Source organism: Crotalus tigris, unplaced genomic scaffold (genome assembly GCF_016545835.1).
Source record: "Crotalus tigris isolate CLP2741 ecotype Arizona unplaced genomic scaffold, ASM1654583v1 scf7180000018651.982201, whole genome shotgun sequence".
Classification (NCBI taxonomy): Eukaryota; Metazoa; Chordata; class Lepidosauria; order Squamata; family Viperidae; genus Crotalus; species Crotalus tigris.
Window position 1 is genome coordinate 511,170 of NW_024097125.1, and position 17,594 is coordinate 528,763.

Sequence of the window (17,594 nt, forward strand, 5' to 3'; positions counted from 1 at the left end):
CAGTCTGTAGTATAATATAGGGTTAGTTACCAATAGCATAGCAACCATTTTGTATTTCTTTGCACTAAACTTGAGTATTTTGGAGGCATTGCTTTTTAAAATATATGTTTTAATTCAAATATGTACTAAGACAGATGTGTTAAGGATCTCCTAGGCTTAATGCAACTATTTTATATCATCACCACCCCAAATATAAAGCACATAGTAAGAGAGTATGGTGTTGGAAATTATTTATAACCTTAATAGCAACTCGCGTGGATCATGTGATCAGATGAAAGGTGAGATTTGGACATAGCTTCTGAGCCTTTGCCGAGTTCCCTTTCCTGACCATAAGCTCCCAGCAACTACCACTCTTCCTTAGAAACAATATTGAATAACAGAATAACTGAGTTGAAAGGGACCTTGAGATTTTCTAGTCCAACCCCCTACTCAAGCAGGAGGCTCTGAACCATTTTAGACAAATGGTTGCAACTTCTTCAAAACCTCTAGAGGCAAGTCATTCTACTGATTAATTGTTCTACTGTCAGAAATTTATCATTAGTTCTAGGTTGCTTCTCTTCTTGATTAGTTTCCATCCATTGGGTCTTGTTCTGCCTTCAGGCGCTTTGGAATAGGTTAAGATCTGGTTCTGTTTTTCCAGGAAGAAGTAACATGATACAGAAACATTGTCACATACAATATTGCTATGAAAAATATTATTTTGTTCTTTGCACTTGTAATTGATTACAATTTTGTACTTTTTGTAATTGATTACAAAAGTACTATTAACTTTTGGAAATAATGGACATAGACATTTTCAAGACCAGAACCAGGAATTCTAGAATGTTTCTTTTTGATAAATATAAAATTATTTAGGATTGATTGGAAAGCCTAGTCTCCTCTCATTTTGATGACAAAACTCAACTACTTACAGTTGATTTAATGTGATTACATAGAATAACAAAGTCTAAGAAGTAGCAATATCTGTGTATATGGTCAAAAAAGTTAAAATTACAGCCTTGACAGTGTAAGTGAAGCTCCACATAAAAAATAAACAGAGATTTAAGTGCACAAATCAACTTAATCACATAACATATAAACAACCAACTCAAGAAGAGTGTAACTCAGGCATAATTATATTTTCAAAGCTGAAACTCTCACTACAGAAACCATGATGTATTGATCTCACAATTCCTTTATATAATCATCTTCAAAAGTGACTTGTGGAAACTATACATAATTGTATGAAGTATGAAAAAGGAATTAATCCCTATATCAAACTAAAGCACCCACAGATAGCTTTTGTGGTTCCTGGCTCTGCCTAGTTGAAGCTGCAATTTTGTAGTGTGTCAGGTCAAGTAACCAAGAATATCACATACAGTAGAGTTACTTCTAAATAATTTCTTTTTGTGTGTTTTTCTATAGTTAGACATTCTGATTGCCAGATTAAAAAAACTATCTGCACAACTATAGACATATATTCTATGAATTGCTGGAGGGTGGAATCTCCTTCTTCCTCTTCCTGCTTAGCAAAAATACCAAGCTCCTCTGTCTCTGCTCTCTTTGGAAAATCCTCTTCCTCCTGCCACTCTAGACTATCTGCCACTACATAGTGCTTCTATAGAACATTCTGGATAACATAATAACAACTTCAAATATATGTGTGTATGTATACGTATACGTATTTGTATATGTATATATATATGAATGAATGAAAGTTTTAAATTTTAATTAAAATTTTAAATAAAATAGCTAAAACATTGAAGAATTACTGCTGATTGTTTCCTCAACAGCATATTGATATTAATCCCCTGCAATTATATTAATAGCCTAGAAAAGACAGAATTCTGTAGATCAGCATCTCAAAAAGTAGGCCCAGAATCACCTTCTGTATACGAGTCAACAAGAGCAAGATTATTTAGCCCAGAAATATAACTATAAATATGGTTGATTGAATTGAAAACTACTAGGATATCCAGGAGAATTAAAATGGCTACATTCCTCCAGTTGGTGTTTTCTGGCAGAGGCAATGCCCCAAGATAACCAAAGCACTACCAATACTATGTTTTAGCCCAAATCTCAACTGAAAAGAGCCAGATAATTTATTTCATCCAAACACATCTGTAGCTGCTGATCATAGTATTTTCTGATTCCTGTTCCCACCAAGTAAATGCATTAGAAGTCCCAAGACTGTCAGAAGGCCCTCTGCCATTGGTATGCTTTAACCTAGAGTCATTCTGTCAGAAAGTTCTCTAAATATCACTTCTCTTTCAAATCTAAGCCACAGTGTTTTATGTTTACTTGAATGTAACTTATGTTTTCCAACAGAAATTATTTCCAGCTGTATGTGCATAAGACTGCAGCCATGGATTTTCTTTCTGAGTGCTTGATCCGTGTGTATGATCGGAGAAAAGGGAGCACAAAAAGAAAGAAAACAGCAAGGCTTTAGGAGAACATCTTCAAATCACAGATCTAGTAAACATTGCCATCTTCTTCAGAGAGTTTCATAAGCTGTGAGTGAGGGAAAGTGGTGAAACACTACCATTTTTTATTTTCACAAACAAACAGGCGTGATTTTATAAAACAGTTGCATTGACTCTAGCATTACAACTAAGTCATTTACAGATGGGCAATGGAAATTTTAGAACATTAAACCCCCTAGAAAAAGAAACCATATTGGTTAAATAAAGATAAATTATTCAGAACATCTGTACTGTTTTGGGAGAAGCTATTTCAATATTGATTAAGCTTCTCACTTTTCAACAGACTAGGGAAAGAAAGCTATCCCTCATCAGTCCTGGCCATATATTGCAGCTTCTCATAAATTGCTTTTTCAACTCAGAGATGAAAAGTTGAGGCACTATTAAAAACATAGCTTTCTTGATGCACATTGTTTGTAATGACAGTTAATTTTCAAAAATCCAGTCTGCTTAATGAAAACTTCTGTAAGATTTGAAATGTCCCATATTTTTTTAAGGGATGACTTCTGTCAAACTTGATATCCCAGCATTGGATAGCTGACTGCAGACTGTTCATTCATTAATAAATGGGGGGGGGTGTCCGAATTTGAGAAATAAAATATTAACAATCAAAACAGAAATAGGATACAATTCTATTCTGAACAAAGTTTTGATATACTAGAAACCATATACAGATATGTATAAATACTGCAGGTAGGGCAATAAAACACAAAATATACTATAATTTATCCTGAGTATATGTCAATATGCTACACAAACCTCCAAGTTGGTGGAACACCTACAATAGCATATTAGATTTATATACTAGTGACTTTCATGTGTACAAACTTACTTAGACAAAGTTGCCTTTTGGCTGCAACTTCTGGTTTATTAATCAGAATGTGCCTAAACTGATTAGCATTGTCTTTGTTGTTAGTAGAATATGTTATACAAAGGTACAATTAAGGTTGGTAATCCATATTACTAAAAATCTATGGGTATATATAGCAAGTGGAAAACCATGTCTTGGCATGAGAAAAGGTAAATTGTGAAGAGCATAAATTTTCAAATTAAACAAATGAAAGAAAAGTAGATATGATGAGACTGTAATAGGTTTAAATTAAAATGTTTTAATTTTTGTAGAAGTGAGTTGATAAATATGTGGAATGAAATTAAGGTATTAGATTACAGATGCACTTAGTTAACAACCACTTATTCAGTGACTTTTCAAACTTGCAGTGGGATTGAATGAGTGCACTTATGATTGTCAGAGTTAGGGCTGTTGCATTAACCCTGTGATCTAGATACCCAACACAATTATAATATTGCCATTTGCTAACTTTCTGCAAACTAAAATTAATGGGACAGCTAGCATGAGGTTGCAAATGGTAGTCATATTACATCCTCAACTAACAACTCATGTAATTCTCACTTAATGATAGCAGCCAGAATTTCCAGAATTTCCATCATTCAGTGGTATGATTACATGATGACATACTTTTTAACATATTATTTGGTAATGGAAAATCTCATCCCTCTTGCCATTATTAATCAAGGACTACCTGTGAGTATAATTGAAAGGGCTTAAATATGTGTCAGAAACTATGAATTGCTATCATCTATATCATTACATGGGGACATCTCAGTTTATAGTCATGGTGGCCACATGACTATGGAAATGTCTTCAGATGCCACTGGCTTCCTTAGCTAAGAAACAGAGATGAGCATCACCCCCTAGAGTTGGACACAATTGAACAGGAGTAACCTTTACTTTTATCTTTATGTCACTGTAGACGCAATATAAAAATATTGTTGAGTACAAAAGAAGCAAGTAGAGCTACTGTTCTAACTGGAAATAAGAAAAAGGTGTTTGGCAGAATGATGAAGTAAAAGAGACTATGGATGAAAAAATTGCATCTAAAAGAATGCTTTTATATGTGGATGATGTACAATGTTAACTAATGATTAAAACCAAAGCAGATAATGCAGAGAGATTTTCTTTTTTATCTATAATTTTTATTATAACCATAAAATCTAGTGCAAACTAAACTTAAGGAGAAAAAAAGAAAATTACAAAGAAAAGAAAAAAGAAAAAGAAAAGAAAGAAAATTTATATGAATAAGTTATTTTCAGTTTTCCTCACAAGAACAAACAAATTTCATTTCTTCACACTTTAAAATTACAGTATTTATGTCTTCAATTCATATCTTATTTCTGAAAAAAGTCCAGCAAATCATTTTTTCAGTCTTCATGTCAGCAAAAAGTCCAAAAAGGGTAGCCAGTCAATCAGTCAGTCTGACTACTATCATCTATCTATCTATCTATCTATCTATCTATCTATCTATCTATCTATCTATCTATCTATCTATCTACCTACCTACCTACCTACCTACCTACCTACCTACCTACCTACCTACCTACCTATGATATGTATATACCTATGCAAACATTATAGTCTTCTCTTATACTACTAACATACTTAATCTTTGGCTTATTCAAATATGTTTATAGAATTTGATTTCTTTTCATTTCTTTTTTGTCCTGTTCCACAGAGTTCTTCAAGGGTTTAATAAGCTTCTTTTGTATATTCAGTAGGATTATTTTTCCATTAGGAAAAAATGATCCAGGTGATTCTCTTGTATTTCCTTTATAAATTTTAAAACCTTAACTAATTTTGTTATAGATTCAGAGAAACTTCCTTTTCAAAGTCATTTTCTTGGCTTGTCAATTGTAAATTCACGTTCAATACTATCTATGTCTTGATATATAAAATTTGTTTTACATCTGACATTTCTTCAATAACATCTTTTAGATATTGTCTATCCATAGAAGCAGATATTATTACTGACATTGTTGATATTGTGGCCTACGTGCAGGCCTGTGTATCTTTCATCTACCTAAAATCTTTAGTCCTCTATAGTGTCCACTTTGAAATTATGAAATTATTTATGTTGTGTTTTATAAAAACCAAAACAGGATATATTTCCTAAGAGAAGCTGTTTCTACTTTAAAATTAGTTCCAAAATCTTATTGTAAAAGTTTCATTATTCCAATTTTATTTGGATCCTTAATCTTTAATAGCTTTTTATTGTTTTATTTCCAGATTCTTTAAATTCTTCAGCTTATAATTAAAGTTTTCTTTCATTTAGGATTAAAAGCAGACTCACCTGGTATTTTCATACTAGTCATTCCAAAGCTCTGTAATAGTTTAGAAGCAGTTAATAAGCAATTTCCAATAGTATTAGAAAGTAAGGTTTGCTACCTTAGTGTCCTTTAAAAATCTCCACCATGGTTGTGAACAAGATAGCTAATCTTGGTATCTTCTAAACCCACCAAAAGAAAAAAATATTGTTATCCTATGGTCTCATTACAATCACATGTTGGTGATTTCTTGTCCATTCCTCATCCAGAGATGTTCCAAGGAACTGGCCTTCTCACCATTTCCATCGATCTTTGCCGGAGTCATTGCCCCTGCTTTCATAGAGTCATTGTCCATAACTCCCCCAGAAATGAAAATAAGAGGGCTTTTGAAGGAAATAAAAAGATGGTTTAAAATTATACAAAGGTAGTATCTTAATTGCAATGAATGATGGCAATGAAAAATATCAGATATACATTTTGGGGGAAATAGTGTTTCTGTAGGCAAGAAGAAAAGTTCTTTAAGATATACAAATGGAATGCTTTACAAGTAATTCAATTTTGGAAGAGGGTAACAGAACAATATATGCTATCCATTGAATATATTAGCAATATTCATAGTGATAGTACATATGTGTTCATTGTGGACATGAATAAAGCTTTTGTTACTGTTGATGCCATGTTCTTAGCTGAAAACAAAAGAATTTCAGCAAACATTAGTTCCTTTATATTGTATAGTGCAAGAAGAAAAATGGATCTGAAAAGTAAATAGCTGCATTTGACAGGGAAAATGGAATAACAAAATGCAACTTAAGTTATATGCCAAAATCTGAGAGCAAGTAAGTAAATTTGTATAGCCTTATAGAATGTTTAGTAAAAATAGGGGAAATAATCATTTTAAGTTGTGATGGAGATGTAGAAGAAAAGCAGTACACTGTCTTGGGGAATGGATGGCAAAACATGCAAAAATTGCTGTTAATAAGGGCATGCTTCTGTTCATGATGTCCTATGGAGGTGAGAGTTGTGAAGAGAACACAGAAGTTGAATCTATGGGAATAGAGCACTGTAAAACTGTATGTGGTAAAACAAGAAATAGGTCAAGAATTATGGAAGGTGAATTTATGTAAATGGAATTCAAAAGTGAGTGACAAAATAGGTAAATTTAGGTAGTTTGTATTATGAACAAAAAGAATGGTAACAGAGTTATAAAATAGTGATATGAAAGAAGAGTGAATGGTTCAAGGAAATATTGAGAAATTTGTAGTTAAATAGATTAGATTCTTGGAAAGGAAGATCAGTAGATTTGATTAAATTCCCAAAATGAAAGAATTAAAAAACAACAACTAAAGAGTAATATAAAATCATACATAGATGTTGTGAAAGTAAAGATAATTTGATGTAGTAGTATAGTGAATGGTATTTGTATTAATTAGATTCAGCTATGTTTCTTTTTAATGACTCATGTTTTTTTAATTTCCTTGCCTTACTATGTCTTATACTCCATGTATTATGTGTAACATCATTTAACCCAAAAGAATCTATCATGATTGAAGTAATAGAGATAGACCGACACAGACAGACAGACAGATAATAAACTGTATCTATATACTAGTGAGTTTTTGTGGAACTGGCATAAAACTTTACAAAAAAGTGCTAACCAAAATAGGTATTTTAAAAAAAACTAGGAAATTTTGTTGCAGCCATTATCAAAATGGGATTCTTTACACCACTATCATATATTGGGGTTGCAGGGAGATAAAGGGCCATGATCTCTCTCTCTCTCTCTCTCTCTCTCTCTCTCTCTCTCTCTCTCTCTCTCTCTCTCTCTCTGTGTGTGTGTGTGTGTGTAAAAGAGAAGGGGGGAATGATTATGTAATCCTGCAAAAGCTGCATCTTGAGTCAGATGTCCTAACATTTGCATTATTGCATCATCAAGCATATGTCATTTTGGCTATCAAATCAGATGTTCATCTTCTCATCTCATTCAGATTCACATCTTTCTTTTTAATGCCAAATAGACAGCAGGCTTGCCTGTATGCATATTTATAGATCACACAAATTCTCAATGATTCAGGCAGTCAATTAATATTGTTAAATAAATAAATACACAAGAAAGTGTGTATTGTTGAGAGAATTACTTTTTCTCTAATTAAATGAATATTGAAAAGAATGATACCTACCTGTCTTTGGAATGTCTATAGATACTGCATAAATGTGGCTAAGTTGTACTTCTTTTCAATGTCTTCACGTTTTTTTCCCCATGAACAAGGATGCTATATCCTCTTTTCATCTATTTTTGGTTCCTAACATTTGCCACAGTCCACTTAATCTGTAATAAACAATAACCCGAGTGAGAAAAGCTTAGTTCATTGTTTTTGACTTGTTTCCCAGGTTACATTCTATCTGAATGTCATAAACAAGAAGTCTGAAATCAACTCTATTTAGATTGTATAGCCCAAACTGACAAGTCATGAATTGGCCAGATAACAAAGGAATCAAAAGGTAAGATTTGTAGTGTATATCATGCCAGGTGGTTTTCCTTAATAATTTGCTGAATTATCTTTGGTGGCATAGTTTATAAAAAACATTAATCTAGATACCATATTTATTTATAAATCTTAACACACTAAATCAAAACCACATCAGCTTGTTATGACTTAGGAGAATGTGTGACCCCAGTGTTTGATGTACCATTCTTCACTATTTCACATATTTTATTTTTTGCAATTATATTTTAAACCTTTGAAATGTTGCTCATTGTATACAATTTTTTTCTTTCATCAAGCCTTAAAGTGAGCAATATTTATTGTTCAAAGCAGATTTTTTAAAAATGATTTTATATTGTACCATATGCAACAATTAGTTTCTGAATGATTCGGAACCCCATTAAGAGTTCAACCAATGCTTAACTCATTTGCTGAAACATAAGCCAAAATATAGATCCAGTTGTTTCTGAACACAAGATCTCCTGTTTGTTAAGCAGAATTCATAGTATGATTTTAGAGACCAGCCAGCATAATTTTTATGCAATTCTTTTTATTTATCCTTCTGGTTCACAGATCAGTGTAGCCAAAGTAAAAATGTTTTCCTACTACATCCATTCACTTTGTGTTATATTTTATCAGAGGTCTTCATCTTTTGTCTTCCTCCAAGAATATAACTCCTACTATCAAACACCTGTTTCAGAGAAAAGGCAGATAATTAGTCAGTGGAGTGAGCACAGAGTTTTCTCTCCAGTGAATCCACTGGAGAGTTTTCAGAAGCTCTCTCCAGAATCCATTCCTCTAATTAAACTAGAAGTTGCATGATGAGCTGTACCAGTAAGCATTAAAACCACAAGAGTTTGAATAGATTAGTAGAGACTTGAGGACTAAACTGGCAGGATTTTTCTGCCTTTTTTGCATCAAGGTTTACTTAATAAATCGTGTGGTGCTCTTGTCTGCATCTTTCTTATTAATGTTTATCTAAGATATATAGTAGCAACAAATGCCATAGAAACATACCAACTAATGCTGCAATATAGTATTTGTCTCTTTTACAGAAGTTTGTCTTTTTATCTGTATGCAATTTTATTGAAGAAAATTGGCTACTCTTTTAAGTTGATTCAGCTCTGTTGCCTGCCAGTCTAGATTATGAGGAATGTCTGCACATCTTCTTTCACTTTCTGACTCAGGACAGACTGTTTAAAAAAACAACAATCCATGAAGAAAATAGCCAGGGATGAATAACTTTGAAAGAAGACTATGGTCTATACACTACTTTTAAATAATATGTCAGGAATAGGTATGACCAAGACAAAGACACAAGTAAGGATGGGAAAAATAAATAACTTTGTCTTAACTGAACTTTATATTTAAACTACTTCAAGTTAAACTTAATTGATTTAATGATTTCACTCTTAAAATTACATTTTGGTAACAATTCTTGGAGAGGATCTGGACATTGCATCTTAGATGTGAGACTGCCTTTATGGAGCCTTGAGTTTCTTTTAGAACCATGGTTGAAGCATCCTTATTCTCAACAAGTATGTGCTTTTTGTTTTACTTAAGCTAAATTGCCATAGAAAGTCAAATAAAAAAAATCTTCAAAGCAAGTTGCAAGATATGTCAAATCTCTTGAAAGAAGGAGAGGAACAAGGAAAAGAGACAGCGTATCTAGACATCTACCACACAATATACAACACCTCTCAGTTCCACATGCTGTTGGGAATGTGCTGAGTTATACAATATCAGTTTGAGATGTGCAGAGTTTGTTTTGTGAATTGTAACATTTTTGCTGTTACTACACTGGAAGGTGCCAAGGAGAGACTGCCAGTTTTGGCAACATTTGTCTATCTCAAAGAAGCATACAAACAGCCCAGAAGGAAATTGTTTGTAGCTTATTTGGAATATTTGATTGTCAGCCTAATACACATGGCCACATGCAATATAATCTTCGTGATTGGTCTAGGACTGTTTTTCAGAGACCAAAGTGCAAATAGGGTGATTTTTAACTACACTTGATGAACAGGAGACTGAATATTGTTGGGCATTTAATTTCTTATTTTTCAAAGGGTTCAAAGAGTTACTTTAATGTTTAAAATATATGGCATTTTATCATCATGCAGGAATTTAGAGATCCAAAATCCACAGTCCCAAGAAATAAGAAATGAAGAGGGCAATGCCAACTTGGCTTCAGGTATGTATCAGCATTTTCTAGAGCAAAATAGTCTTTATTCTTAAATAATTGCCATCAGTGTAAACTCTCTTTTATTTCTGTGATCCTTGGTCTATTTGGGTGTCCATTTCATTCTGTAGCAAGGTAATGTGTGCTCTTTCAATCTCTGCACATAATTTTGCTAAAAATAACTTTCTAGGCTATAGACATATCAAGTACAGCTTGATCCTACATCAGTCTTAGAAACTTCAGGGCAGATAAAAAGAAAGAGATCCAAATGTAAGGGAAGGAAGGAAAGAAGGAAGGAAGGAAGGAAGGAAGGAAGGAAGGAAGGAAGGAAGGAAGGAAGGAAGGAAGGAAGGAAGGGATAGTTTTGAAGAATACAAAACAAAAACTAAGTAACTTAGTTTATTCCCACACCAATCTGTTTTTACTTTTCAATCCTTCCATAACCATCTAAAGCAGCAGGTAACCATTTTCACTTCTATCAACTCAAATTTTTGAGAACATGCCAAAAGCCATGAGCCTATTAATTATCAACTTCAGCTGACCAACCAGAGAGCCAGAAAAAACTAATCTAGTCAGAATCCTGAACTAATAGAGACCCTACTAGAACAAAATTCCTCTCACCTCAGTCAGTGGAAAAATTGCCACTACGTGCCTGCCAATATTGTATGCATTTGTCTAGTTATTTGAAAAAAATGACAGTAACTCAGCATGTTATGGGGAAAACTTTATATTTCTTCACCTCTAGTGCAGTAAAAAAAAATCTTTCTTACAAGCTGTAATGGTGAAATTATAGTACACTATTATTTTAGCAAAAAGATGATTTCTCTAATACAGGGGTGTCAAACTGCTGCCCGCGGGCCGGTTTCATCATACCAGAGCCGTGCCTACCCCATTGCCGGCAATGGTGAAAAAGTTCCGATATGTTGCGCGACGTCATGTGACGTCGCGAGTTTGACATGCCTGCTCTAATATAAGGATGTCACTATGATAGCTGGACTGAGAAATAGAGGAAAATAAATGCATTAGTTAAACTGGCTACAAACATGCATCATGTCATTGAGTTAAAGCTTTATGGGAAATTAGGAAGGTAGGAATTGTCCTTACTTCTTAGCAAGCTATGCTAATAGGGCATAGGTATGAGTGAACTTTGTCTGCATCTACTTTATATTACTACAGAGCATTATGTGAAAGCCTTAACTACCAATGGCCATGAACGGCAGTCAATATCTATGTATTAATCATATAACAAATATATCATATGAAAAATAGCAACTTGTCATATGAGGTATTTGTCATATAAATTTGGAATGAATTATCAAATGAAATTAAAGAAAAAAATTAGGTGACTATGGAACTAAGAAATGAGAAAGGTAATAGATCAGAAATAAAATCATTTGGAAAGCAGAATTGATGCATGCATGTAAAGTAGTAAGTTACAGGCTTAATTATGAATAAAGAGCTAAAATGTAAAGTCAGAAAGTATGCATTTTTAATCATCTAAATTATTATGGTGTATATGACTCTAGGAATTCATTGGTTGATGGTATTTGCTGGTTACACTCCAGTGAAAGGTCATAACAGAAGAATCAGATATAAATTTGGGAATAATTAATAGAACTGATTACATTTATTCAAAATAGCATTTTGAATGAATGTAATTAGAGTGAAAAATATTATGTGGGGTGGCTTATATTGATGAGCAATAAGCAGACAAGAGTACAGAGAAATGTTATGAAGTTATGAGTTCAATAAACTGCTGGTCAAAATTCTTGCCCAAAAAAAGATATTGAAACCCAAGCTTTTCATTTATATGGCAAATGTACCTTCCCCCCATCCCAAAATACAATTGAAATACAACTGTGCACATTATAATCACTTTCACTTTATCTACAAGAACCAATCCCAAGATCCTAAGTTTAAGCAAAACTAAATAAGGACTTGACCATCCCCTGCTGCTTTATTGACCCAGACAATGCTCTAGTAGCAAATCTCAAAACTGCATATCTATACTGCGCTCCAGAATAGTCCAGAATCCTTGAAACAAAGCAGATTGAAAATTTTTATTCTGAACGTCTAATAAAACATCCTAGGTTTGGGAATAAAATCTGAAAATGCCCATGTTTGGAGCCCAAACATTCAAGTCCATCATTTCAAGCTTGAGGTATTTCAAGTGTGAACTGGTTTTTTAAATATATTTTATCATAAATAATCAATATGGTTATTGCTTTGTTTTTATCATATGCAAAATCTGATGCTGAAGCAACAATTCTATATAATGGTAGGGCTGGCTCCCTGAGAAACTCTGCAAAAGGAAAAGCTTAAACCAAGAAAAAAAGGAACAACTAATTTGTTATTGCCTATAGTTCAGTTTATTACATCTTCTGTGTTCTTCCTTGTCAGCAATTTCTGCACTGGCAGCTCACACATACAACTCATATGAAACATTCTTTGCACCATAAGTTGAATGGTCCCTATAGCATCCTGTAACCCAAATATTACCAGATTCATTAACACATTTCATCACACTATTCGTATTCATCAAATATCCAATGCATTTTAATTTTGAGAGAGAGAGAGAATCAAAACACATAGTAACAACATCAGGACAGTTTTAGGAGAAAAGCTGTAAAAGAAAAGGCAGCTCCCCCCACCCCCTTTAAAGGCTGGAAAATGAAGTCATCTGCCTCCTTGTCACTGTGTGAATATGAATATTCTGATGAATCCAGTGAAGCTGTTGCTTTCTGTTGATCTATGTTACTCAGTGTTTTCCAAGCCTGGGAACAGATGGTGCACCACCTGACTTTGAACAGTCTAATGTAAGATTCATTGTGCTTCACAGGAAATCAAAGATCAAGCAACATTGCAGAAGGTGAAGCAGCACCTCAGTCACCAGCAACACAGTATGATGCAGTTATCATGGGGAACTGAGAAAGAAAGAAAGAAAGAAAGAAAGAAAGAAAGAAAGAAAGAAAGAAAGAAAGAAAGAAAGAAAGAAAGAAAGAAAGAAAGAAAGAAAGAATGGTCGTCTGGAGGACATAGGCTTAACTTGGAAGCCCAAGATTCATTCCTGACAATGCATGGTCTGACAAATTATGCGTACAGTTTTGTTTTTATCTTTTTTCACGTACACACAAGCATGCACAAAGCAGATCCTGCTTTATTAGCTTATCCAGTGCAGTATATGCTCTTCTGTAATAGCTCCACTCTCTCTGAAACCTCCTCTTGCTCTTCTTGGGGAATGAAAGATTAGCTTCCCAAGATGGATGGAAGTGGAACTGCTTGAGTCATATTACTCAGCCTTCAGTTCTCTCTCTCTCTCTCTCTCTCTCTCTCTCTCTCTCTCTCTCTCTCTCTCTCTCTCTCGTGTGTGTGTGTGTGTGTGTGTGTGTGTGTTTCCCAGGAGCAATAACAATAACAAAAAGGTTGAAATCATGGTATAAATAATGGAAGAAAACAGTAGTCTTCCTTTAAGTGAAATTCTCATTTATGTCCCTGTTTCTGAAGAACTTTTTCATTAAACCACCAATCCTCTCTATTGTGATTAGAATCATCGAAGTCATCTCCTTCCTTTGGACCTTATTGTCATAAGCATAAGCACGCTATCTCTGAATTTCCTCATGTAGTAAAATGATGATAGCAGCTTTGCAGGGTCATTTCTATTGTGTCTCCTCTCCCTCCCCCATTTACATGATGTATATACCATCCCCATCAGTTTTCCTAGTGGACTTTCTATTCCCTTCTTTGATTTTAAACTGAGTAAAGTGGTGGTGGCAACAACAACTATCTTTTCATCAATAGCACAACATGGATTACCTTTCAATCTGTCTCCAGATGTCCTTGAACTGCATGCTGTCTTTACTAAATATCTATCTATCTATCTATCTATCTATCTATCTATCTATCTATCTATCTATCTATATTGGATATATATCTTGATTTATCTGGATCTGCACAAAATAAGGTCCAAATTACTTCTAGATAAGTACTCTTTTATTGGTCTGACTGGTCCTAGAGTGGGCTTGCTAATACTGCAAGTTGGATAAAAATCACAGCTCAAGAGCAGAAAATGAAGAGAAAATCCTTATATTGATTTTTTTTTCACTGGCTATATATTTGTAGGTCATGATGCTTTCTAAGCTTTGCTGTTTTCCTGTAGATGCTTCATTAAGAACACAACAACAAAAACCTCAAAAACCTCTTCACCAGAAAGTCGACATTCAGATAAGAAAAGAGTAATATCAGGATTAATACTAGTCTAACAATCAAGCAGGAAAATAATACCCCAATCAAGGAACTATCAACTCAAACAATTAAATAGTAAACAACAGCCTATTCAAGATTCTATCAAGAAGAAAACAACATTCCCAACAACACTGACAGGGCAAGCCACTGTATATAAATGGAGAGCAAATGCCACTCTTTCTAGCACTGAAAATTCTACCTAGTTTGATAATGAAATATCTGCAAGAAAACAACTACACTTAGAGAGTACCAAGGACTCTACAGCTCAACCTGGAGCTACAAATATTGTTTTCCATTGTATATTTTAATCCCCATGCTAAGAATGAAATCTGAGACTCACTAACTGAATGGCATATTTCTACCACTGATCTATGTTTCTTTGACATGTACAATTTTCACTATGACAGAAGATTGAAATAAGAATTTAATGAAAATTTCAAATGAGAAGACAATATAGCAACAGAAGAAAAGCTGCAATCAGTTTTAAAGTACTAGAGAACAGAAAATAGTTAACTTCCTATCCCTAAAACATGACATTATCTAAAAAAATTAATTGCACAGTATCTCCCCAGATGTAATGGCCTCCTGAAAAAGAAACAACTGCTAAAGTAAATCTAGAGACCTGCAAATTAAGTTAGAAGCAAATTATTATTTGCTTTCCTAAATACACAGGGAATATTATGAATAAATAGAATACATGACCAGTGTTCTATATGTGTTCTATATATTGTATATTTAGAAACAAAAGCAGTAAATATTTAGGGCTATTTATTTATCAGAATAGCTAGGTGTTTTTGTCTAAGAATTTCCTACAAAATCAATAGTTTTGCTCTTTTTGGAAAAAAATAATTCTGCTTTGTTTTCTGCATAGCTTTATTACAGATTAACATGAAGTAGACTTTTATCTTTTACAGGAAGAAGGGAACTTTTATGTTACAATATACTTATCAACTTGTTGCTGCCATTGAGTTTGGGGTGGGAGGGAGGTAGGATTTTTATGTTTTTAATATTATGCACTGTTAGGGTCATCTTGTGTGAGTTGGGCAGCCATAAAATTTGTTGAATAATAAATAGAAATAAAGCTAAAACTACTTTTTAAAGAAATCATAAATAATGATATACATTTCTAAGTTACTAATGACTTACTTTAGTTGTGCATGAATTCATAGCATGGCAATAGCAAAGAAATTATAAAATTCTTTCTTTCTTCTTTTTATAGAATATCTAGAGATACTAGTGCACAAAGATAGATTTGCAGTTCATAAATCAACTTCCTGAGAACAACAGTTTTAGTAAAACTGTTCTATCAGTCCAGCTATCTCAATCACTAACTTTAATGTTCAGGTGCAAATTCATTTTATTTTTTTCCTATTCTGATCAAGAATGTATATATTACTACTGCAAAGCAATTTACACATATCAAGTTGGAGGTTAAGCATTGAGCAGACTAGACTTGCCAAAAGGCTGCTGAATAATTGCTACTTATGGACTATTTTATTAGTTCTTTGGTCGCCTTTCTATGTTTTTGTATATTTCTGTGAAAGATAAACTATAGTGTCCTGGATTTAAATAAAAAAAACCTGTACCATAGATATAATAGTCTAATGCTTTTATTCCATATGGTAAAGCATTGTAAGGCACCTCTTTTCTGTTAATTTAGGAAACTTGAAAATCTAATATTTGCAAAATTATAAATACACTTGAAATCTGACAGTCTATTTCACCTATTTCATTAGATATAGTGATAGGCATCAATTTGTATAAGGTTTTATATAGTTTTATATGGTGAGTAGACAAATGAATTGATGATTTGGTGATATATGATGGTTAAATATTCCATTCTGAACTGTAGGAACAATACTACGAATACCCTCTGTAGTGAAATATAATAAAACACTCCTTTCTTTGTCCTCCTCCCCTTTTGATAAGCCATCTGAAGGCATGTGTTTGGTCTCCGCATGATCTAAGTTGCAGCATGTTAGATTAAATAGTTCCTTTCCTAATCTAGCAGCAATATCTTTTCATGTTCAAATCATCATTCAAAGGCCATTGTGTTCTTCAACGTTTTGTGCTTCATTGATAATTTACAAGAAACTGCATGTGGCAGATATGTCTATTTAGCATTGTTGGTATCTCCCAATTTTGTGAAGTCAAGAAGGAAGGAGATAGAGATGCTACTTCTCTGAAGCTGATCCTTCAATATGAAACAAACTTCATCTGGGGTTGATTTTCTGAAAATTGGTAAAATGTTCTTCAGAGCTGAAAAAGCTTCTTGGATGAGAAGCGAAATGTCTTTAAAGAAAAAACAGAAAAGTCCAATTGCCTTGTGAAAAAAAGCATCTTTGGGATTCTTCAGAGAATGTTTGGTAATGATGGTGACAGTTTTTATGCAATTCAGATTTTATGGCTGTCAATTAATTTTGTATATTTACCATGGATGTTTAATCAATGTATTGCTGTTTTGCCATCTGCCAAGAACCATGGTGGTATAAAATTAATAAATAAAAACATTCTGCATGATACTCTGCCTGTAATAAATGGTTTCCTAGTAGTATCTTGTTTCTATGCATTCTATGCATTAAGAATTTTTTCCAACTTTTGTTTCTCTAATAAGTTTTTTTATATATATAAATAGTGTGTGTTCTAAAGTAATTCTAAAAGAGCATTTGAAAACATGGGGATGTGTTGGCTTTTTAAGGATTTGCCTTTTATCTTAAGATAATAGATTTCATGCAACTTAAAACTGGGTTGAAGGATTCAAGACAAATAGCTAAAAAGTTAAGATTAACTTAAATTTAAGGTAATACTGGCAGAAATCATTGAGTTGATCTGGTAAGAGATTCTTTTTTAAATGCTGTTTGCTCAGTTTATATCTGTTCCTGTTTTGTATTTCTCTAGCTCTTTGTTTATTCACCTTATTTATAGACATTTATAGACATACCGTAAATGCCGGCGTATAAGGCGACTTCCGCGAGCGCTGAAATCGGCGCCAAAGACGGGGGTCGTCTTATACGCCGAGTCGTCTTATACGTCAGAAATACTGGTATTTCTTATACCGGCGTATAAGACAACGTTCTAGGAATGCAGCCCGGCTATAAAGACGGGGGTCGT

General features: G+C 33.5%; 1 protein-coding gene and 1 long non-coding RNA gene across 4 annotated transcripts in view; one reads left to right on the forward strand and one right to left on the reverse strand.

The window, feature by feature from the left end:
• Positions 1-496: 496 nt before the first annotated feature.
• Positions 497-17,594, reverse strand: part of ETV1 (ETS variant transcription factor 1) — a 140,299-nt gene continuing 123,201 nt past the window's right edge. The window contains exons 13-14 of one of the 3 annotated variants that reach the window (XR_005558140.1): positions 7,757-7,905; positions 497-5,962 (exon numbers count right to left, since the gene is read on the reverse strand). Coding sequence is in view for 2 of the 3 variants with exons in the window: in XM_039355281.1 (XP_039211215.1) it covers positions 8,688-8,753 (66 nt within the window). In the remaining variant the exon portion in view is untranslated. Of the gene's footprint in view, positions 5,963-7,441; positions 7,906-8,601; positions 8,754-17,594 lie in introns of those variants that run through there. The other 2 variants (XM_039355282.1, XM_039355281.1) reach the window with 2 other exon arrangements.
• LOC120313384 lies at positions 8,830-13,173 on the forward strand. Its single transcript, XR_005558141.1, has 2 exons — positions 8,830-10,253; positions 13,081-13,173. It is a non-coding gene; the product is annotated as an uncharacterized LOC120313384 (long non-coding RNA).